Genomic DNA, 26,255 nt, shown 5'->3' on the forward strand with positions numbered 1-26,255 from the left:
GATAAAAGTTCCGTGAATAAATCACCACGACAACCAATGAAAATGATCCACCAGTCAGTTGATAATACACTCGGATGTTTTAAGACTGCCAGTTATCCGTACATATGTTCTTTGTTTGAGAAGATAACAACACAATAATAGGACAGCTCGTCGCTCTAACACCTCCAGATTCTTTGGAGTAGAGATGCAAATTAACCATGACGGAGCCGCGATGGACCTTTTGATAAGGTATGTTTACAGGGTAAATGTATTGATTTTCATCTGTTTTGTGGAAAATCTTTTACACGAACACATTTTAGCATCAGAATGAGTAACTTCGTAGTATAAACTGCATAAAAAGAATTGGGTGCTACGAATATTAAAATCCTGCTGCTATTTCAGAATATGCAATAATTACTGGCAAAATATGCCCATATTAATGAAATTAATAATCAACACTTTTACAATTCTTATTTATATGTAGAGAACGAGCACTAAAGAACACATTGCACCAAACAGCATACAGAGTGATATACCTGTTTTAACTTTAAATGTCTTAGTGTGATTTAAATAGAATTGTTATATCGTACGCATATATATATATATATATATGGTATTCATGGTTTAGATCATTAATAGCATTACTATATTACTCTTACCTAAGAGCACGGGATAAAGAAAAACAGCCAATTGTTATTGTTATTCATTATCCACTCACATCTTATGTACATTGAAAAGTAAACGACCGAATACATTTTTGAAACTGAAATAAATCACACGAAACAAACTGATACAACATTAATTAAACTCAAACGAATCAAGATAAAATGAAGTTAAAGATTAGTTAAAATGAAAGCAGAAAACGCAAGATCAGTAAAAATCAACAACGAGGAAATATTCTCTTAGAGAACTTTTAATGTTGGATCTCACGCTATGAACCTGAAAAGGAGTGGTAATCAAGTATGGCACAGCCTATCACAATTAGAAGAAAATGAAAAATTTTGGTAAACACTCATGACAATTGGACAGGTAATTTGCAATAATAAAGCACTGACCATAATACAAATTATTGTTTTCCAAAGGATAAATTTCACGAAGTTTTCATTTCCTCTATGAGAACCAAGGACATAATTCATATATTCGCTAATGTATAAGAACGTAGTACAGGCGGAAAACCTCACACATCCATAAACACACACAGGGAGAGTTGTACATATACATATAATTTTTGTATGAGTTTGATTCTAAGCTAAACTATAATGTATTTGGTAACATAATTTTGTTATCTTATTTAAAACGTAGCTATGTAATAACTGCTTATGTTAAAATTATTTTGTTAACGCAGAGAACAAGACAGAATAGAAGATTTGAATAATATGATAAACTTTTGATTGGTGATTATATATCACAATAACAATTAAAACGGAAAGCTGTTTCGACCAGAAGAAAATAGGTCCTTAGATGCAAAACAACACATTTTTATTCTTTCTACGTAATGAATCAAATAATAGCAAAATTATTAATTACGAAATAGGAATTTATAATAGTCATTTCATATTTATCACTCCGAAAATAAATAATTAATAAAATTAATTAAAAATATTTCACTAAGTATGGTCGTAATTTTTCCTGTTTAAAATATTGCTACCGACAATACAATGTTATAATTGCATAGCTTCAGCCTAAACTAATTAAATTAAAAGATATATGATATTATCTAATAGTGTGACGAAATTAGTAAAATATATAGATTTTATTTCTGTATAGAAGTTCATGTATAGGTTGAGTATTCTGCTCTTATTAGTTGTGTTGTATCATTTTAGATATCTCATATTGCCCCGACATGACCAGGTGACTAGGGCGCTCGACTCGCAATCTGAGAGTAGAGGCTTCGAATTCCCGTCGCACCAAACGTGGTCGTCCTTTCATTAAATACTATTTCCTAACTACATAAAAGAAAACTTTACCAGTTCCGATACTGAGACAACTAATTTTTTTTTATTTCAAAGAAATAAAATAGCGTTAGATGTTTATTTAGTCACTGATTATTCTGGATGATATATTCCACATATTGCCAATAAGAGAGGTGCTAGCTATTGAAATACTTTCGGAATTTGTTTTAATTATGGACTCGTTAATATTCTTCTCAAACTCTTACGAATAGTTTAATTAAGTTCTAGTTGTTTTTTTTAAATACAATAGTCAAATTGGATTACGTCACTCAGACTATGTAATTTTAACCTTGTAATCAACACCAAAAGTGGCTTACGTTTTTTCTCCTATTGTAGGAAATGTGACAATACTCTTAGATCTACCAGTTAAGACACTAACATCTAAAAAGACGGTAAAATGCAACAACAGTGTCAGAACCGATTAATTTTTAGCAAAATACCGAATTTTACTGTTTTAAATATCTAAATTTTATTTTGTTATATTATATAAAATATAAGAAAAGTTTGATTTACTCGGTAAAAGTTCGAGTCCTGTACAGTGGTTTGTAAGCTAGACTGGATCTGGGGTTCCATGTTTTGGTTTTGGTGCGTAATAGAAGTAACTGTCAAATAACATTATTCGCTTTGGATAGCTTATGATTTGGTGGTGGATGATATTGATTAGTGGCTTTTCCTCTTTATAACTTAAAAAGTAGAGATGGGTAGCTCAGATACTCTTTAAAGGCTTTGAGCGAACTTCAACAAATAAAAGTTACCTTACACTTCATGTGCAATAATATGCTATAAATAATTACACAAAATAAAAGCCAGAAATGTGTGTGTGTGTATTTTTCTTATAGCAAAGCCACATCGGCCCATCTGCTGAGCCTGCTGAGGGGAATCGACACCCTAATTTTAGCGTTGTAAATCTGTAGACTTACCGTTGTTCCAGTGGGGGACTTTTATCCTTCATGGCTTTTGTTGTTAAAAATATAAAGATGTCGGTAGAAGGAACAACATTTTTCGTAATATCTTATAAATATGATAGTTAGGTCTGATTTCAAGATATTTTGAAAATGGAATTGTGAACTTAATTTAATTTGCTTAGTTTGTGCAATGATACATTAGCGTAGAGTATCTGGTTTTATTGAAACCACCATTACATCTAATTTTCTTTGGGAATAAGATGTAGAAAAAAAAGATGTATAATAACAGTAATATATATATATAAGCAAAGTAAATTAAACTCATTGATGAATAGTAGGTTTCTACCGAGCGGATTTTCTATCGGTGGTTTCGAAATCTGAAACAACATGAGGCTTCCATGAGTAAAGAATGACATACGGATTGGTAGGAGAATTCACAACTTTAAACGTTCTAAAACTTCTTCTTGAGAATTTTCTTACATGTAACTGATCATTACTATTTATTTGTATTGATTTTTTTCAATTTTTAATCCTATAGAGCAGGAATGACTATACGCAACGATTTAGTAATTTGTTTCTCAATCCTAGTTTCACGTCAGTTCAAAGCAATTCTTTGATTTTGGAGAATAGTTTTTTAGCCACTCCTAATTTTTGCTTAACCCCCGTTTTTAATACTTAACGTCACTTCTGACATTCATCTATGAAGAAATAAAACCCCCTTATTTGTTCCAACCCCATGTCTTCTACTGCATTGTATATTCTGGAAGTGTTTTCATATTACAAATTTACAATTTGCTTAGTTCTGTTGACATCTATATTGAATCGTTAGTTATTCCCATTATCAACAAATTGGCCAATTAACCGTTTTATCACTTCATCAGCTTTATCCATAAGTACCATATCATCAACATATCTATTATTACAGATTCTATTTTGTTAACCTCCATCCTTATATATCATTAATCACCTAATCAATCTCTCTGCGTACAAATTATATAATGTTAGTGGCAACATAAGTCATTGTTGAGTGTTTTCTTAAACCGCAAACTAACTCTTCAGTTCTCCTCAGTTTGAACTGCTGATTCCTGACTCCAGTAAAAATTCTCCAGGAACAAGATGTGTGTTTGATTTACCCAAATTTGCTGCATGGTATCCAATAATTCCTCAAATTTATCCTTTCAATTTTTTTCAAAGCATTTGAATGATATACATACACATTTCTTTACACATGTCTGGATGTACAATATATTTATGAGCCGTTGAAACTTTGTAATAAAAGTTAGACATGTTTATACTTGTTATCATACAATTCTCAATGTATAAGTATCACACTATGCGCATTGAGAAAGATAAAATGGTTTTATTAACATTTTATTCAACTTTTAATATTCAATATTGATTATTTTTTATATTTGGTGAATATATTAGAAGTTTAAGAGATGTTCATTATTTATGTTACTGTAACACGTAAAATAAACATTTTATAACCTAATATAAATTTAAAACATTCAGATAGTCACCTTAATGTCCTTATATTTCTTACTTTTGTCAGCACTTTCTTAACAGGAATAAACTTTTGGATATTAGTAATTTCCCAACATATAACATACAGCTATGTAAAAAAGTTAGGACACCCTATGAAAGCCTGTGTATTTTTGTAACATTTTTGGATATATAGATATTTAATTTCAATTTTAACAATACTTACAGATTATAGGAATATAACTAAATAATTAAAACTGAAGAAAAGACTTTTCAAGATCTTCTGTAAATGTAATTCTACAAAAATGTATATTCTAAGTGAGGAAAAAGTTAGGACACCCCCACATTTATTCCCATTTAAAATGGCTGAGACGTGAGAGTGACCACCATGGTGAGAGCAAAAGAGCTGTCTGCGGCCTTCAGAAAGAAAGTTGTAGCAGCTTATGAGTCTGGTAAGAGATTTATAAAGATCCCAAAAGATTTTGAAATCAGCCATTCCACTGTCCGGAAAATAGTCAGCAAGTGGAGGGCTTTCAAAACAACTGCCAACATTCCCAGGTCTGGTTGTCCAAGCAGGTTCACCACAAGAGCAGACCGCAAGAGGCTATAAGAGGTCTTTAAATACCTTAACATGTCATCACGGGACCTACAGCAGGCTCTGGCTACTGTTGATGTGAAAGTGCATGCCTCTACAATCAGAAAGAGACTGCACAAGTTTAACTTGCATGGGAGGTGTGCAAGGAGGAAACCTTTGCTCTCTGATAGAAACAGCAAGGCCAGACTGAAGTTTGCCAAAGAGAATATAGACAACTACCAGGACTTCTGGGATAATGTTCTTTGGACGGATGAGTCCAAAATTGAATTACTTGGACACCAGAACAGAGGACATGTTTGGTGTAAACCAAATACAACATTCCAGGAAAAGAACCTCATACCAGCTGTGAAGCATGGAGATGGAAGTGTCATGGTTTGGGGCTGCTTTGCTATAGCAGGTCCTGGACAGCTCACAATCATAGAATCCACCATGAATTCTACTGTGTATCAGAGAGTGCTTGAGCATCATGTGCGACCACCTGTAAGAAAATTAAAGCTGAAGCGGAACCGGACCCGGTAACACGACAATGACCCAAAACCTATCAGTAAATCCACCAAAGACTGGCTGAAAACTAAAAATGGAGAGTCATGGAATGGCTGAGTGAAAGCCCAGATCTTAATCCCATTGAGATGCTGTAGGGTGACAGTTGTACATGCAAGAAACCCCTCAAACATCTCACAGCTGAAAGAATTCTGCATTGAGGAGTGGGGAAAACATTCTTCAGACCGATGTCAGAGACTGGTAGATGGCTACAAGAAACGTCTCACTGCAGTTATTTCAGCCAAAGGGGGTAACACTAGCTATTAAGGGGTAGGGTTCCTGACTTTTTCCTGAGTTAGAATATGCATTTGTGTAGAATTACATTTACAAAAGATCTTGAAAAGTCTTTTCTTCAGTTTTAATTGTTTAGTTATATTCCTATAATCTCTCAGTATTGTTGAAAATGAGATTAAATATCTGTACATCCAAACATGTTACAAAAATACATAGGCTTTCTTAGGGTGTCCTAACTTTTTCATATGACTGTATGTATCAACGGTTTTTCTATCTAAAAATTTGATGATTGTAACATCAAGAATACTGAATAAACATTTTCATATATATTCTTCTTTTAAATTTTCATATCTTTCAAATTACGACTGAATTTTAATTCAACATAGGTAGATTAAAAACTAATAATTAAGCAGATGCTCTGCCTTATAACTGTTATTTTTCTGCGAATTTTCTCAGAAACCATTTTTATGCGTAGATTAGATATTCAAGCGCTCATTTAGTATTAGCGTGGTAGAATGAACTTACATTAAGTATACTTAGTTTGGACGCTATGACATAAGATTGGATTGAGTACATTTTGTGTGAGCATGGTAACATGAGCTTGGGCTAAATACACTTTGTATGAACAGGGTAATATGAAATTCGATTAAATACACTTATTGTGAACACGGCAATGAGACTAGATGAAGTACAATTAGTGTTTATACATAGCAATGTGAGCACGGACTAAACACTAAGAAATGCTTTCTTACTTTAATTCGTATTTAGAATATCTTTTGAAATGTCATTCCACGTTTGTTTATCTAAATAAATGGCTTTTGGTTCACAAACATTTTATTTATTTCTAAATGTTTTTAAATGTGAAGATATACACAGTTTTGGACATTGGTTATCAATAGTAAACCAGCTCTCTTAGCTTCTCAGGTAATTACGATGTACGAGAGCTGGTCAAGAGAGTTAAAGAGCTGAGATTGTGAATGAGAGTTTTGCAGTACACATTCCGTTTTGTCAAAAACGTTGTGAGATCAACATTTTGGATCCATATCTGACCTATATATAAGAGTGACTAATTTCACTAATCGATTAGACAACAGTGACTTAAGAGTTAGCGGTGACTTGTACTGACCAGCCGAATTCTCTTTAGAGTGTAATGTTTCGGTTCAAATTCAGAAACTACTACTGGAATTCTGAAACAAACAAACGAATTCACTGTGTGATAATATTTTACTCCAATGGTAAGTTGTCAAACACCAAAACAGTTAACACAGAATTTTTTCATCAAGATGGTTAGGTGGGTTGTTGTTTTAGTTTCGAGCAATGCTACACGAGGGCTATTGCGCTAGCCGTCCCTAATTTTGCAATGTAAGACTAGAAGGAAGACAACTAGTCATCAACACCCACCGCCAACTTTTGCTAACGAATAGTGGGAATGAACGTAACATCATAACACCCCCACAGCTGAGAGAAGGAGCATGTTTAGTGCGACAGGGATTCGAACCCGCGACTCTTATATAACGAGTCGAGTACCTTAACCACTTGTCCATGCCGGGCCTCATCAAGAGGGAAAACATCTACCAATTTTCTTTATTTGGATTACAGACCATATTTATTAATGTATTGCAGTTATTTGTCAGTTTTATTGTAAGGAAAAATTGTCACTTTGGTAAAAAATGATATTAAGATATTAAATAAGACGCTACATTAACTTTTCAAAACGAGTAGAATGAAAAGTGTGTAGTTTATAATGCTCTAATAGTATCAAAATGTAATTGAATAACTTTAAAACGTTTTCTCATAATCTGGAAGTGGTGATTCTATTAATGTCAAGTTATGTTTGCACCTTTTGTATTATATAAGAATTCTTAAATTAAACGTTGCCTTAAAAGTAATTTGTTCCTTTGCTAAGAGATTTCTGAATAATTTAACTTTACTATAAAAATAGTGTAGTAAAGAGTATAAGAAATTATTATTTTTCCACTTTTTGATTATCAAATCGTTTACTTTTAAATACGTTTCTACCCCCCAGCCGAAATTATTTACTTGTGTTTCATTGCCAAAACAAGGCCACAAAATATGCTTAGAAATATTTCCTTCTAACATTGTTATTTACAAAACTACTATGTATTGAATTTTCGTAGGATATACCATTCTTTTTTATCACTAGATATCTGTAGTGACTTTTAAACAGGGATGGTACTTATGAATTCAAATATTTTTCCCCGAAGATAACTAAATAAGTCTATCATTCCGTTGAATGTAATACAAGTCTGTTTAGAAAGAAGCATACATTATGAACGTTCATATTCAAACGCAAAGACCTCCTTTCAGAGTGTGATGCTAATTGAATAGTATCAGGGTATCTTTAGTAGTATCTTTAATAGTATCTTGAGACATCATGACTCATATAAGGGCCTGCTGACAAACTATATACAAAAAAATGTGAAATCTATAAAAAACATCTACATTTAGATATTAAACATATGAAATAGATCTAATTGATGAAAAGAATGACATCACTAAAGTCATTTAACAGAAATACATTAATACCCAAACTATTCAGTAGAAATACTTCATGCATGTCAGTATTCGAAATACATCTTTTGAGCCAGTCGTTAGTTTGTTTTTTTTTTTTGTTTTTTTTTAATTTCGCACAAAGCTACTCGAGGGCTATCTGTGCTAGCCGTCCCTAATTTAGCAGTGTAAGACTAGAGGGAAGGCAGCTAGTCATCACCACCCACCGCCAACTCTTGGGCAACTCTTTTACCAACGAATAGTGGGATTGACCGTCACATTATACGCCCCCACGGCTAGGAGGGCGAGCATGTTTAGCGCGACGCGGGCGCGACCAGTCGTTAGAGATAGATCACTGAAACCAGCCAAGAGAAAGACAACACAATTATTCACGGCATTCAATATAAATACGCCAATCACACCAGCCAGGGTCTGACATGGCCAGGTGGTTAAGGCGCTGGACTTAATCTTAAAGTTGCGGGTTCGAACCCCCGTCCCACCAAACATGCCAATCCTTTCATGCGAAGGTGCGTTATAATATAACGACTAGTCTTACTATTTGTTAATAAAAGAGTACCCCCCAAAAGGCAGCAGTGGTTGGTAATGACTAGTTGCCATCCCTTTAGTCTTTCACTACATATAACTCTCGGGTAGTCATGCGACAAATTCATACCAAACCAATCCAACTATTAGAAAGCCATCATTAAATCCTGTAAGGGGAAATAATCCGTTGAATCTAGTTAGTAAAAATAGGTCAATGAAGCCAGTAATTAAAAAGACACCGGTCAAGTGATTCATGGAAAATAATCACTGAAACCATTCAGTAGAAAGACTCTACTTAAGCCAGTCAATAGAAACATCTCATTGAATCTAGTGAGTAAAATTATGTTAATCAATCTAATCAATAGGAATATACCACTCAAATAAGTCAACAGGAAAATGTCACTAAGTACATTCAATAAAAATGTGTGAATCAGTCCATTCAGTAGAACGGAAAATTCTACTGTTATCAATAGCAAAGGATCTCTCAAACCATTCTATATAAAATGTATCATTAATATCAGTTTATAGGAAGACATTACTCAATCCTGTCAATGGATTGCCACCATAGAAGCTGGCCAATAAAAGTATATAATCAAAACCAGTAAATAGAAAGACACCACGCAACTCAGTCCATTCAATTGAAATACGTCACTCAATTCAGTCAATGGAAAGAAGTTACCCCAGTCAATTGAAACACATCACTGAATCCATTCAGCTTGATTTATATTACAATCCAATCTTTTTCTTATACTACAACATGAAAAAAGTCATAGTCTTTCTTATGTGTGTCAAACACAAGTCATAGGGAAATACCTTCCGTCCACTCCATTTCACCTTTATTTTTATTTTTTTTACTTTATAATTCATTAGCAATATAAGTTTTAACCGTAGTTAAATAGATCTTAAGTCTTGTATTTGTATACACTCTACATCATAAAGCTGAAATTCAGTTTTCAATAAACAACAATTTACTGTACATAGTTATAAAACTAAGACTGTTTTCAGCCACAGTATACACAAAAAAGACAATAAATCAGTGTACAGAATAAAAAGAAAGAAAAGAAAACCCGATGAGACTCCAAATAGTGTCATAAACTCAACATGTTTCTACGTGTTTATTGCGTCATCTTAGGTCCGGAATGGCCAGGTGGATTAAGGCGTTCGACTCATAATCTGAGGGTCGCGGTTTCGAATCTCCGTCGCACTAAACATGCTCGTACTTTCAGCTATGAGGGCGTTATAATGTGACGTTCAATCCCACTATACGTTGGTAAAATTGTAGCCCAAGAGTTGGCGGTGGGTTATGACGACCAGCTGCATTCCCTCTAGTCTTGCATTGCTAAAGTAGAGACGTTTAGCGCAGATAGCCCTCGTGTAGCTTTGCAAGAAATTCAAAAACAAGCAAGCGAGCGTCATTTTAAGGATTGTAATGTTGTACAAAAGGTAGCCAGAATATAATATACATATTAGAGGCTTCATGTGATCTTCTGAGACATTTCTATCAGATCTATTATCCTTATTTATTATTTAATATTTATTTTTTATATATTTATTTCAATAGATTCATGTATATTCATACAAATGATAGATCTAGGTTGTTTTAAAATAAGTTGTTTTTCCTGTTTATTTGTATGTTTTCTTTGAATAAAACGTTCTTATAGTCCCTTTAGAAGTACAGCCTTATGCCTACGTACATACAACGCGAGAAATTGGATTTCAACACCCGGGGTGGACAGACCACCCGTAACACATTTTGTAGCTTTGTGCTTAACTGTGATCAGACGCTCTTCTAATGGTAAAGTAGTAATATTATTTTTTAAATTTTCCTCATGTTTGTTCATTCTGTTGCTTAAATTTATTTAATTTGTTTTATACAAACATTTTTATTTTCACATGATATTTTATATGTACCAAAATTTTCAAGTAAATTAATTTTATATTTAATATTGTTAAGAATTTATCGGTCTGTCGAATTGTCGGGAAAAAGCATTAATTTGTTTATTAAAGTGTTTTATTATTTCACAAGATGAATAGGTAAAAATGATAGTACCAAACATTCTTTACTGTTTACAGCAATGGTTTTTAACTTAATTTTTTCGACAATGTTTTTGGTCTTTAAAAGTTCTGTCGGCAACATCAGGAACAAATATTTTTTACTGCTATATATTTAGGTACTAATATATTCCTGTTTACTACACAATTTTAGTATCCTATCAAAATAAAAGTAAAAAAAGGGAATAGCTTTTAGATTTTATGTGGCAATTTTTTGATGTGTCAGAAAGATTACAGGTAATTTGTTCAGCCGTGGGGGCGTTATAATGTGACGGTCAATCCCACTATTCGTTGGTAAAAGAGTAGCCTAAGAGTTGGCGGTGGGTGGTGATGACTAGCCGCCTTCCCTCTAGTCTTACACTGCTAAATTAGGGACGGCTAGCACAGATAGCCCTCGAGTAGCTTTGTGCGAAATTCCAAAACAAACAAGTTTTATGATTAGTAACCATTAGAACAAATAATTTGGAAACCTTACGTTGTCTATAAAGCATCATGAATTCAAACAACGTTCTTATTTTTGACGACAAGGTATTTCAATAATTATAGTTGACATTTTTTGCTAATAATATCCTACATCAAATATTCTGATGACTTTAAATCACTATAGTTTATAATTATTTTTATGTACTTGAGTAAACCAGTTTAATAATCAACTGTTTTATGTAATTAATTTGTTGTCGTTTTTATTTAAAGACAAAATAATATAAGTTTTGAAACTTCACTAAATTACATAATCAAAGATAAAAGTAAATATGATTAGCAAAAGGGTACCTTTGTCTTCTATTATTAGTAATAACCTTAGGTAATGTGCTACATACGTAGTTTATTTCAGCCTATCTTTCTAAAACGTTTCAGTCTCAGAGCTCGAAACAGTTAGAACTGTAAAGTTCTGCTTGTGCTAGAAATGCAGTAGTGTTTAATGTCTAGTCTCGTTTTCAAGTATGTGTCGACAAGTATTTTTATACAAACAGTATGGAATTTCTCTTTTTATACAAAACCCAAGATTACTAACATCTTCAAAATGTACATCATACGAAAGGGAGAATCGACCAAATAGAAAGAAAAATTCTAAAAATGGGATTTGAACGTAGGGAAATAAGAATTTCTAAATAAACAAGTCCGTGTATTTCGAAAACATTAAACAAGAAAACAAATCGAAAAGCAACCGTGTAAGATAAATTCCAGTGTAGAGTAACGGAACATTCAGATTGGGAGCAACTAGCTCTAATAGGCGATATATATTAAATGTAATTTTGTGTGTTTTTGTTGTTGTTTTTTTAAATTTACACTGTCTATTAAGCAATTAGAAAAAAGTTGATACTCAACATGGCAATATAAAGTTGGGAATAGGTTACGGAACGTGAACGGTAGTGTATTCTAGTGTCAGACGTTTTTTTCTGGAGGTAATGATATACGGTATGTTAGCTTTTTGGAAGAAAACTTCTGGATAACACTAAACTTTGTGCGAACATTTGACAGTGTATACTACGTAGACTAAATTTTACCAAGGAAGATACCACCGAGAAATTTCCCCATTCGTCTATTAGAAATACACTTGCCATAAAGTCATACATAAATAAGTACCGGTTATCTCTAGGCATGTAGCATAATAGCAATACTGTCCGCCAACGGTTGGCTTTCTCTTCCCTGGCATGGTAGTCATTGGGCTACATTCTGCTCATTGTATTGTAAAGAAAGGCGTTTTTGTATAGTATATATTGAAATGATTGTATGTTATATTCTTGAAAAGTTGAGAGCACTTCAAATTTTGTTTTGTTTTTCTATTTTTTTCGGTTTTCCCATTAAATCAGAGATATGTTTATGAACTAACAACGTTAAATTCCAAGGTTCGATTCGAAGTAGTGGATAATGCTAAGACAACCCAAGATGTAGATTTGCTATATTCAAGAAAATATTATTGTATGTAAATATTAAGTGACAAATAACAGAAAAAAAACTGTCAGGCAGTACTGTTCATGTTTTTTATTGTTTATTTTCTGCTGTAATTCTGTTAGCAAGATTAAACGGTATAATATTCACAGAAGATTTTGAAGGAAAAATTGTAAAGCAGCTGACTATATTATAACTTCATCTGTTTTAATAGGGCCCGGCATGGCCTAGCGCGTAAGGCGTGCGACTCCTAATCCGAGGGTCGCGGGTTCGCGCCCGCGTCGCGCTAAACATGCTCACCCTCCCAACCGTGGGGGTGTATAATGTGTAGGTCAATCCCACTATTCGTTGGTAAAAGAATAGCCCAAGAGTTGGCGGTGGGTAGCGATGACTAGCTGCCTTCCCTCTAGTCTTACACTGCTAAATTAGGGACGGCTAGCACAGATAGCCCTCGAGCAGCTTTGTGCGAAATTCCAAAAAAACAAACAAACAAAACAAACATCTGTTTTAAATAGGCAATAAAAATATAATGGTAAAAGCAATTCGCGAACAGATCAGAAAACCATCCTATTACATAGTTTATCTGAACTAAGACTGCTTGTTGTCCAAACGTATATGTTTTGTGATATATCGTGATTAATATAAGCTGAATATCATAAATATTTCATAAGCTCATAAAATATTAGATATAAGTCTATGATTTACGAGAGTTTGCAAACCAGTTTTGAATCAGTAGATGATATAGCTTGGGATTATTATATCATCCTGTTCTTTTATTTTATACCATACACTGAAGCATGAAAGTTTAGCATACTGGTTTCTATTCAGAATTTTGTTGCATGTCCCTAATGTTTAAAGAGAAATGCCAATATTTCATGGAAATACTCTTCAGTAAAATATGTTAAGAAACTATATGCCACTTCTTACAGGCCTGATGAAGAACTATGCAGAATAAAAGTGTAGTGTTTGAAAGACCTGTAATATGGAATTGTTGAGAGTGACGTTGAAATTATAATTTTCTTACTTGAAGGACAACAAATGTAATTTAATTACAAAGTAAAATCACTGGAGAATTCATAAGATTATACAAATAAGTATAAATCGAGTAGACATTTACTGAGGAATTACATTTATTTGCTTTAGGTATAACATAACTTTTATTATGAAATGGCCACACATCATGATAATTCACAGTTTTCATAATGAAGCATTACGTGTCATCAGAGTCAGGGAATAGAAACATTTGTATCTCGTATTCAGTTACACTTTTATAATCAAGTGTTGATCACAACAAAACTGAAACAATGGAGGTATTTGTAATCAGTTTATAGTCGCATTTTATATAATCAAAGGTTGAGAATCGTCACGTTTAGAGTGTAAAAGCTCTTTTGATTCATATTGAATTAAACTTTTTATAATCAATTGTTGAGAATAACTGTAATGAATGTCTAGTTTTATTTTGTACAATCAAGCATTATGGGTCACCATACAGAGAAAGTAGGGGCACTTAGTTTTTTAGTTCATTTTCAAATACATATTTGTACAAACACTTTTTTAAGGTAGTTGTCAAACTGTGTATTTCATTTTACTTGTTTGATATTGGTTGTTACGTAAGATATCACAATCATTATTATAAGTAATTTATTTGAATATAAATACCTAATAGATATTTCAGTATTTTTATGTTATGAACACCGTTGTGGGCCTGACATGGCCAAGCGCGTAAGGCGTGCGACTCGTAATCCGAGGGTCGCGGTTTTGCGCCCGAGTCGCGCTAAACATGCTCGCCCTTTCAGCCGTGGGGGCGTTATAATGTGATGGTCAATCCCACTATTCGTTGGTAAAAGAATAGCCCAAGTAAATGAGTAGTCCAAGAGTTGGCGGTGGGTGGTGATGACTAGCTACCTTCCCTCTAGTCTTACGCTGCTAAATTAGGGACGTCTAGCACAGATAGCCCTCGAGTAGCTTTGTGCGAAATTCAAAAACAAACAAACAAATGTTCTAACGACGAATGTAACTTTGGGTATTTCTATTTGCGCTACTACTAAAATTAAACCTTTTATAGGTGCTTTCATATTTTATCAGTATATTATTTTCATATCTACATGCGTATGTAGTTTTACTTTGTTTATACTACAAACGATAAATTTGAACTTGAAATTAGAGTATTTTATATCAAATAAATTTCTTTTTTAATTGATATAACTTACAATTAATTAATTTATTTGTTCAGTCAACTGTATTGTAATTATGAATGAAAATAAAAGAAATTGTAAATGTAATTGAATACGAAATGAAAGGATACACTTTCTTTGTTGCTCTATCTAGGAGTTCATTTGCCTTGGCTTCAGCCTTCATTAGTCATATGTCATGTTTTAAGCTGCATATATAATATGATTATGCTTATAGTTTTAAAGTAGCTACGCTAAAGTGTACATTTTTATTCACATCGATAATTAACATTTCTCAAAGTATTTGAATATTTTTTTATTTCCTAGTTTTTACAATGTTACGGAAAATGAAAGTTAATCTTATGCCGAAGTATTGAAACAAAGACTGCGACATTCTCGATGGCAAGACATCTTTATGAAACGGCATTCGACAGCAAAGTTCGTCGTGAAGTAGAGGATATTGACGAGTTGGCTCAAAGTCCCGTGTTGTCAGAGTTCAGACGAAGGAGACATAGCTCTGGGCCCGGATCTGCCTCTGCGCCGTCTTCCACCAGTGGATCTTCTTCCAATACACCAACCCACCAACCATACGTATTAGCTAGGGAGTCTCCTCGTAGGGTACTTCGCCAGCCTCTTCCTCAGTTTTGTCCCATAGAAAAAAAAAAAGTTACCCTGGTGCGAGGCAGTCCCCGTTCTTCACCTCTCCTGTCGCGTAACCATAACACAGCTTCACCTCTTGTATGCGGACTAACAAAAGGAGCAGAACTTGATCTTGAGAAATATGGACGAGATTTTCCGTTTCTGTTGAGGAAAAATTGTGAAAAGGAATATTCTTTCACAGATTCTGTTCCAGAATATTCGAAGAAAGCCATTAACCACCGATGCCTGGTTTCTACATGTAACATGATTCAAAAAGAGAAGTCTTTTAACAAATTAGTGCCTGGATCGGAAAGTAGAATGCCCCGAGAAATATCATACTATGAAATTGGAAAACCTAAATCATTTGAGACACTTACAGGCTTCTTAGATCGCAGAAACTTCAAAACAGATAAAAATAACTCCACTTCCAAATTATTTGTTGAAAATGGTGCTTTTATAGACAATGCTCACGAAAACAAACCTGATCTTTTTACTTCCATAAATCTAGAAAACAAAAGGACAGACACTGGTAACAAATTTGTAAAACATTTTGAGATGTGGGGCTTACCAAGGCGTTCTAATACATCTGATCAAGAAAAATCTTTCTCAAAATCTTTTATTTCAACTCTTCAAAAAGACTATGACTCGAAGCAGTCATTAAACAATCCCCAGTTGTTTATACGATGCAAACATCTAAGCTGTCGAACTGATCAAAACGGCTTAAAAGATAGTTCAAAAACTGGTGTATCTTTTCCGAAAAATAGTGAGCTCTCAAAGGCTGAACAAAATGCACCAGAGAAAATCCAGGAGCTCAGCACCATTTCGCAAAATGCAAAATCTCCACAGGATAATCGGCTATTGTGGAATGTATCAGAACTGAAACTAAAACCTGATAATCTAGATCCCCTGAAAGAGAATACAAAAACAGATGAAAGTAATAACCCAAAGCCAGGTAAATGCTGTAAACAACTAGGGAAGGAGGAGCATACAAGTCAAGATGATTCTATTGTAGGAAAAGAAGATCGTGAAACTCTTGAATCAGATAAAGACGCAGATAACAATGACAAAACTGTCACGCGGCCAAAGAGACCAGGATTCCTGCCGATTCCTAGCTTAGCAGGAGTGTACTCGCCAATGACTATAAGAACTCATAAAACGCAGTCTCCTACTGATAGCCCTAAATTCCCAAAGAAGGATAACTCTAGTAACAAACCATCCACGTCGAAAGATTCAGGTGTGATAAAGTATATTTTAAATATAAAGTATATTAAATACATGGAATATTTATAAATATATTTTTTACTTTCACGAGCATAAAAGATCACGTATTTCAACACCAGTCAAATGCTACAATTATTGTTTAGTACAAGATTAATTAATGGAGATAAAGCTGCTTATGCAATTTATCACCTATGACACTTACGGTTTAAACGGTGAAAGAAAGTGAAAAATTGGAAAACCAATAAGCGTAAAATTTTTTATAAATTCATATTAACTGAATATGTTTTACTAGATTCCTCTTTGTTTGTCCATTACGGCTCGAAATGAGAGGATGAAAAGAAATAGTATTTCAAATCTAACATTTATCGTTTAGCTTCCTAAAGTCTCTGACCAATAAGCTCTTCATTCAATAGCAAAATTTATCAGTTGAGTTGAACGTTGAGAGACAAAGGATTCTATGAAATGCAATTCATAAATGCAGTATAATACTTTAAATGTCACAGTTTAAACGCCAAAAGTCGATGAAATAGTGGAAAATTAATTAGGCCAATTTTTGACATAAGAAGGAAGTGATTCATAGAAGACAAAAGATCGATCTGAAAAGTGATTTTTTGTACATTTGTAATGTGGAACCGTAATGTACAAATTAAGAAAAACTTATCTAAATGTAGCTATCTTGTTAACTCTGTTGTCAATCAAAAATCGCGCCAAAATATTTAAAAGAGACATTTTTAACTCAAAACAAGTGTAAATTTAATGGATAAAGATTTTATTTTATGTGATTTTTTAGATGTAGAACACGGTAAAGTAAGATATATGCACCATTAAAATGTTAGTGGTTAAAAATATTATTTAAGTGTTGAGTAGTGAATGATTAAAAGGACTGCGACATTCTCCTTAGAAGGCATCTTTATAAAACAGCTTTTGATATTTGTGAAATAGGTCTTATCAGTATCTCCAATCTCCAGTTTTAAAGTTTTAACTAATTGTGTGATGAGTCGTTACTTCGGAATAGTCTATGGAGTACTTTGCTTCGGAATAGTTTGTGCAGTACTTTACTTCGGAAAAAAACAAACGTGTAGCAGTTAAAATACTTTATTAAGTATAACCTTAGGTTATATTTTCATATACACATACATGTATACACAAAGAGGTAAATTTTTTTATGAAATATGTTATTAATATTCGTACTTTTTATTTCCCCTAATTATTTTTGAGAAACACTAAAATCAAGATAAAAAACTTTAGGTGTACTTAAAGATAAAAGAACATGCAAACATTCTTAGTGGCATACGAGTTTTCCTATGGAGCTTGATTTGCATTTCTGAAGTTCATCTCTATAAAAGAACTTGGATTTTATAAGTGAATGCAGTTACAACTTTTATAGCAACACGAAGCTTACATGTATGTAGAGTATATACCTTATATGTGTCAAATATTTTGAGTTTCTGTCAAACCGTAATACCTTATATTCGTGTTAAGTATCTTCAACAAGTTTTATGTAACTTACCAAATAGTTTGGAAACAAAAATGCATTGCACATTTTAAGAGCAGATCTGCATACAATACATTTAAAGTGGGATAAAAATAACTGAATCAACAAGATTAGGTGCAGTCAAAGCTAGCATCCATACTTCGCGAAGAATTAAGTGAGTGTGTGTTTTGTGTGATTTTCTTATAGCAAAGCCACATAGAGCTATCTGCTCAGCCCACCGAGGGGAATCGAACCCCTGATTTTAGCGTTTATAAATCCGGAGACATACCGCTGTACTAGCGGGGGGCAGAATTAAGTGAACAAAACAACTTGACGAAGAAACTCTGGAGGTTTATGAATAAGTTTAAGTTTTTAACTAGTAGAAATATATGTTCACTTGTAATTGTAATACACTGATAAATCGTTAAATACAGGTTTCTTGGTTTTGAAACCGTAGGGAAAATTTCTTAGTTATAGAACAATTGTATTGGTTTGAGCTAAAACTAATTTGTTTTTATTAATAATTTGAAAGAAATTACAAGCGGACAGCAAGTAGATTAAATAATAACTTCCTTATCACAATTTACAAAGTTGCTCTTTAGCTTTGTTTGTTTTTCCAAAGAATTAAAACCTTAAATGAAAAAGCTTGAAAATTTCCAAATATCAAAAGCTGTAAAACTTGAGAAACTCATTTCATGAGATGAATGCAGCTATCGCCCTCTGGTAGTAGGTTTTTCAACTTACTCATTTAGAACATTTTATTGTAGTAAAAAAAGTAAAACGTGATATAAATTTTCCCTTTTTCATTTGTTAAAGAAGAAGATGGGATATCAATTTATGTGCTGTCTGATGGTAAATTCACCTTGAAGGATTAATAACATTGTGCCTTATACAATTTTCTGGGTTTACAATGAATGATTCTGGGATTTACTTTTTTATCTAGATAATTTCTCTTTTCATCACATCTGTTATCATTCTTACTGCTATCACATATTACGTGCGTATGTTCGGGTTTGGAATTTCATTATTTTGATAAAAATAAAAAAAACAACCTAATGATCCTAGCTCAATGTTCTAATTCATTTATTGTAGCCAACAGGAAACAGCTTACATGGTATAAAACTTTTTTTAGGACATTAAGACTTTATGAAGCACTTAGGTTGACTAATTACATTTACATCTGGTTAAAGGTATTATACTTTGTTTTTGATATCAGAGCCAGATAATAATAATTTAGTAATGTGTATGTTTTCGTTTTTACCAGTAATTTTACTAAACTTTCAAACACGTAATTGTCTTTCAGTTTAACAATAGGAGTTCATTATAGTTTGATCTATATTTTTGAAGTTACAACATAATAAACTTCTTTAACTTGCAGTTCTGCAAACTAAAATTACGAGTACCACAAAATTCAAAAAAATTGCTACAATAGAAACTGTAGTGTCAGACAATAATAATTCTTCACAGAAATATGTTATAAATACATCTTAAGTGGTAGTCAAAAGTGTTTGGCAGAAAATTGTTGCAAAGAGACTACGGTGTCAGTCAGTAATCCTGCTGTGTTATGCAATAAACGCTAAAATAAGGTATTTATAATAGAACATACTGTTTCTGGCATTATTATTTCTCAGAAGTTTCTTTTGATGGAAACTGCGCTGTCAAGTAATAGTTCCTCATAATTTTTTGTTATAATGGAAAATATTGATTGTATCAATCAATAGTATTTGCCATTTTTTTAAAATTTTTGCAATTAAATCTTCTGTGTCACGCAATGTTCATCCATAAATATTCCTTCATTGACGATTGTTACAAAGGAATTTATATTGTTAGGCAATATTTTTTCGCAGAAGTTTGATGCAATGGAATTTTTTACGTTAGGCAAAATTCATACTGAAAAGTTTGTTAGAATGGAAACTGTGGTATCGAGCAATACAGACTGAATGAATTTTGTAGCAAATAAAACTATAGTGTTATTAAATAGTCATTCATCAAGGTTTGTTTCAATGAAAACTGCAACATCAAGTAACAATCCTTCACACAAATTCGTTACAAATGAGCTTGCTGTATGAGACTATTGATTGATATATCGAGTTTCATTGCAACAAATCTTATGAAACTCGAAGTATCAATCAATAGTTTTTCACAGAACTTTATTAAAGTGGAAATTTCAGCATCTGTCAACGGTCTTCACTAAAGCTTGCTAGAGTGAAAACTGATGTGTAAGTCGATAGTCTATTGCAGAAATTCATTGCTAATTTCTTACATCATAAATATGGCGCCAATCAGTTGAACATGTTACAATAGGAACTGCTATATGAGTAAATACTTCATTTTGGAGATTTTTACAGAAAAACTAATATGCCATCCAAAACCGTACGTAGAAATTTATAATTGAATTTGACGTGTCGCGCAATAATTGTGTAAAGATGTGGTTTACAATAGAACCTGTTCTATCAGACAACAGTTCTTTACAAACGTTTGTTACGTTTTTAAGTGATTATTCCTGAAGGCTGCTACCATGGAAATTTTAGTGTCATATAATTGCAATGGACTCTGTAATACAATAATCTTAACAAATGGTTTATTACCATGGTACCAGCTATGTAAGACAATGTGTGCGTGTGGCTATCAGCTGAGCGTCAGACAATGGTCCTTCAAAATGATTGACTCTGCCGTGTCACACAATAATTTTTCATCAATTTTTATTACCATGGTATTTGCTGTGTTACGTAAGAGTCCTTCACAAAAGCTCTTTATAGTGGAAACTAAGATGTTATTCAGTAATCTTTCATATAAGAATCTTTTTTCTTCTTTTCGTAAATGAAATTTACGGTGTCATTCAATAGTACTTAAGAGATTGAAATTACTATGGAATCTGAAGTGTTAGGCAATCTTTCTTAAACATATGTTTCTTACAATTACATTTCCTGTGTGAGGCGATACTCTTTCATAGTAGTTTTTATCTATTCATTTACAGAATGGAAACGACCCCAAGTTGCACAGGGTTAAGTATGCTGACTTATAACACTAGAAAACCTGGTCTCGACACCCTTCGTAGGCTTAAAACAGATAGTCAGTTATGTAGCTTTGTGCTTAAGTAACAAACAAATAATGGAAACTACGATATTAGACAACAGTACGCATAACAGACGATGGAACAAGAAGTTTCAAGGAAAATATGGGAAAGAAATAATTACTTGTTTAAAGTGCTACTGGTTATCTGAAGCAAAAAAGTAGATATTATTTTCAGCATATCTCACAATATTTATGGTAATTGTTTGTGTTTAAACATTTCACAAAAATTTAAAGAAAGTGCTAAAAGCACCAGGAATATGTTTACAGTAAGCATACGACATATTAATCGCTGTTTATACAAACTTTACAGGTAAATGCGCATATTTCAGTATGTTTGTGTTACCAAAAATGTTTACTGTGTTTATTACAACTAGAAAGTTCACTTTGTTTAACCTTCTAAATCTATTTACTGTACTTGTATTAACCAAAATTTTCTACTATCATTGTATTACAAACCAGTTTATTCTGATCCTCTTATCAATTCTATTCACTCTGTTTGTCTTATCATACCCGTTTACTCCGCTTGCCTTAGAAAAAAACAAAACAACTATTCACTGTAATTGTTCTACTACGCCTATTTACTGTATTTATCTAACCAAAACTATTCACTCTGTATTTTTACCGAAACAGTTTATTGTGTATGTTATACTAAACATATTTACTGTGTTTGGTGTACCAAACATATTTACAATGTAATTCACTTTGTTATACCAATCATATTTACTGTGTTTGTTTTCTCGAAGCTGTTTATTCTGTTTGTTTTGCCAAACTTATTCACTGTGTTTATCTTAAGAAACCTACACATCCTGTGTTTTGCCAATCCATTTTTATTGTGTTTCCATAACCAGAAACGTCTAATGTGTTTGTTTGCCTTATCAAAACTATTTCATGTGCTTTCCTTATCAAAGCCGTTTAACAGTGTTTGTCTTAACAGCGTTTCTGTTGTCTCTTGTAAGAACTGTTTATTATGTTTATTTTGCAAAAGTTTCAACCTTATTTGTTTTCGTCTGTTGTATCAAGGCTGTTTAGTGTTTCATACATTTGAATTGTACACCAATTATACCTGATTTAAGCAAGACTTTCAGAATCCAAAGATACTTTAATCTAATATTATAGTTTAAAGCACTGTGCAATGAGATGTTTAAAGATCTAGAGAAATCGAAAGATGTTGTAATTTGCAAACAGTTTCAATTTGTTTAATAACTGTATTATTTTATTGCAGTTGTTTCTATTATATAAAACATTATGTATGTTTTTTCAGGAAATAGACTTATTATATGAGAACATATGTAAAATATGAGATAGATAAATATATATAGATATGTAATTAGACATAATTTTCTACAGAAAGAAAAAGAAATGGAAATATATATATATACATACACTAAAGAACTAAAATGTAGCCATAAAACAAATATTCAACACTGGAGCACAAATTGTATATAGGATGGGTCATTATGTAATGTGTCCTGGTTTTGTGAAACACGTAATTTATATACTCCACCGTTGGGTTTGTTTGTTTCTTTTCAATTTCACGCAAAGCTACTAGAGAGCTATCTGCGCTAGCCTTCCCTAACTTGGCAGTGTAAAACTAGAAGGAAGGCATCTAGTCATCAACCACCCACCGCCAACTCTTGGGTTACTCTTTTACCAACGAATAGTGGGATCGAGCGTCACATTATAACGCCTCCACGGCTGAAAGGGCAAGCATGTTTGGTGCGATGGGGATTCGAACCACTGACCATCAGATTAAGAGTCGAGTGTCTTAACCATCTGGCCATGCCGAACTCCGCTGTTGAGACAGAGATACTTTTCTGGATTTACAACGCTACTATAACCAAAGGTTTTATTTCCTTCGGTGAACACAGCAGGTAGCTCAATGAAGCTTTTCAATATAACTATAAAATACACACACATCATATGTTTTGCACCCTAGTGATGAATATTTTTAGTAGCTGCGTTTTTAGGTTTTCATTTTTTTATATTTATTTATTTTTATTGTTCTTTACAAAATTAAATTTAATTATCTTTCAATTAAGATCTGGATATGTTGTGTAAAATCCACGCTATCTTTTCTTTTAGTAAAAAAAAAATTGTAGCTCAAATGTATGGATACAGACGTATTATGTGTTGGTGTTTGTATGAATATAAATGAGTCGTTTTATGAAAATACGCCAGATTATGATGTTAAAAAGTAGGATTTGTTCGGGAGGTTATTTAGAATGATGTGATAACTCTATACTTATATAATTATCGTATTACGTCGTGCTCGATGTTCATGATATTTTCAATGAGAGTTGAGAATTCATGTTTATAAAAAAAGTTTAAATATATTTAATTTTAATGCTAAATTTTGAGAAATATTTGACAAAAAGTGTAAGACATCTTCGTGAATGTCGGTTATCAAAAGCATTTTATTTTTATATAAAGGTGTACAAACATTTTGTTTCATCAAACTTGTTACTTTTAATAACAATTTATGCAGAGATAAACTCTGATTGTTTATACAAAAGTTGCGTTTCAATATAATTCTTATAAAAGTGACGTTAGAAACCAATAGGCCTAATATTCGCGATAAAAAATACACAAACTGCAATTTACATAATTCTTATAAAGTTATAGCTGAGAGGCATTTTTAAATAGTATGTTTAAGGAAGAAAAACATAATTTTAAGATAGAGTCCTGACTATGCACACTTATCACCTAAGTGTATATCACATTACTTAACAGTGAATTCTGAACCTGAATAAAATACGTAACAAGACCTTTTAATTGCACTTTATACAGTTTATATGAAGTGCAATTAAATCCTCACGATGGGAACTTGCTCGTGTTGTTTCGTAGATACGTTAGCATCAAAGAACAGAAACTAAGTCTGCTTTTGTGGCCTTTGTTAGCCTTAGTGTGAAAAGCTATTCTATGATCGACCTAGTCCCTTGGGTGTGTAGGTTTTCACAGAGACCAAATTGAATTTCTTCAAAATAAGATTACTCGATAAAGAAAGTGACAAGAGAGTACAGAATTCTTCATAACGGCTGATGGCGAGGGATTTGGAGCTTCTCTCGTGTAGTGTAGCAAAACAACAGGTACTGGGGGATTTCTTGGGCCTAGGAAGGATATTGTGACGTGTGAACAAACTCAGTTGTTACTTTAGCTTTCAATTCCGCGGTAGATTGCTCGACTTTTAGGTTATTACGTCTCGAGATTTAAGGTATTCACGCGCTTGATTTCATGTTTTCTTATGTTTGCAGATATAAGATACCGTTATCTGTCATAAGGTACGGTTATCTATCATATTGGAACACATTTTTAAAATTGTTTTAATACTTCAGTTACTGTTTCTGATACTTACGGTTTATATTTAACTCCTGTTTCTGATAAACCTAACACCAGTTAAACTGAATTATTAAAAAAATCTTTTATCAGTCGTTCAGACTGGTTATTTTCTTATATACCTTAAGCGGCTATTAGCACATATCAAGTAAACTTCTGAATATTCTAAAATAATAAGTAGTTAATACTTGGCATGTGTGATCTTCAAGAGACGACACGAATGAAGATTCTTACAATCCAACTTTGGAAACGTTCAAAACTGTATAATTTCCCGCTAAAAGCTACAAATTGTTTTAAACTTAAATCAAAATAACTTAGAAGATAACAGTCACAAAACACTTTAGCTTTTTAACGTTTTTAATTATCTTACATTTTTCAATAGGTGCAAAGTTTTTAAACATTTGTAGTACGATAATAAAAACAAAAGAAGCAAATCTAAGAAACATGTTAATCAAAGCTTTTAATATTTTTTATAATCGTTTAAAAAAGACTGCCAAAATTAATTTGTAATATGTTTATAAAATGATGCGTGTTACTGAATCATGCTGGGTTTCGAACCAATATACACGTTGTAAGTTGGATGATCGAATTTTAATATTTTTCTATCATTTTTCTTTCTTCTATAGAATAGCAAATATTCTTATGAAATAATGTTTATTCTTAGATGTGCCTTTATTTCGTACAAAAATGTCATTAGTTTATATAAAATGTCACTAATTTCCAGAAAATGTAGTTATGTTGAAGAAAACTGCCATGACATGAAGCATCTTAATATATAAAATAAGTATTTATGCCTTTTTCCGTACTATGAATTGCTGTTCAACAGAAAGAACCTTGAACACTCTGAAAGCGGCTTTATCTCAATATTAAGTTTTTTAGGAAAAATGCGTTTGTTTCTTTATTGTTAAGCACAAAACCACACGAAAGGTTATTTTGAGCGTTATAAGCCTTCATACTGCTGAAGCACTAAGAAGCTCTGAAGGAGAGTATATACTTTTTATTCTCTTGTGCTGCGTTCCTCTGTCAAGAAATTACTTGAGAATTCAAAATTAGTTAAATACACAAAAGTGATTTAAGGGCAAAACTGAACAGTAAACAATCTGTGCTCTTTCTTTCCACCGTTAGGAACCAACATCTTTTTATGTTATGTACTGGTTTTATAAACTTCTTGTAAAATAACCTGTAGGAATTTTATATCAAGCTATTTTGGTAAGAATGTAAGTGACTAACAGCTTCACAACTCTTTCACACAGTTACTTCACCTTCTTACGTTCCAGTCAAAATTATATTAGGTTATGTTTTAAACTTCAATAACACAGATGTATTAAAGAAAAAGTCGACAATTTATAATACACAATAAATATTTGAAAACAAGATTGTTCCAGTTTCAAAATACAACGACTTTTGTTTTATTTTACTTAACAATTTACTGTATAAAGATATCATTGACCAAGGACAATCTCATACACTACATGACATGAATTATGAGCTATCTATCTTTATATAATAAATTATGAACTAAAATATTTTATTTTATTTTGAAGCTGGGGACAGTTTCATTTCTAAATATATGTTATGTACTATTAACGTTGGCTTTTTATATAAGTATCGTCATAATCTTATATGTTTTAAAGCTGTTTGATAACATATTAAAAGAAA

General features: G+C 32.5%; 1 protein-coding gene across 1 annotated transcript in view; it reads left to right on the top strand.

Moving 5' to 3' along the window:
• LOC143249179 (uncharacterized) overlaps positions 1 to 26,255 on the top strand; it is an 85,430-nt gene that overhangs the window by 43,146 nt on the left and 16,029 nt on the right. The window contains exon 2 of the mRNA XM_076498639.1: positions 15,182 to 16,727. Within this exon, the coding sequence (XP_076354754.1) occupies positions 15,254 to 16,727 (1,474 nt within the window). The 5' untranslated portion in view covers positions 15,182 to 15,253. The remainder of the gene's footprint in view (positions 1 to 15,181; positions 16,728 to 26,255) is intronic.

This window comes from Tachypleus tridentatus, chromosome 4 (assembly GCF_004210375.1).
Source record: "Tachypleus tridentatus isolate NWPU-2018 chromosome 4, ASM421037v1, whole genome shotgun sequence".
In the NCBI taxonomy this organism is placed as follows: domain Eukaryota; kingdom Metazoa; phylum Arthropoda; class Merostomata; order Xiphosura; family Limulidae; genus Tachypleus; species Tachypleus tridentatus.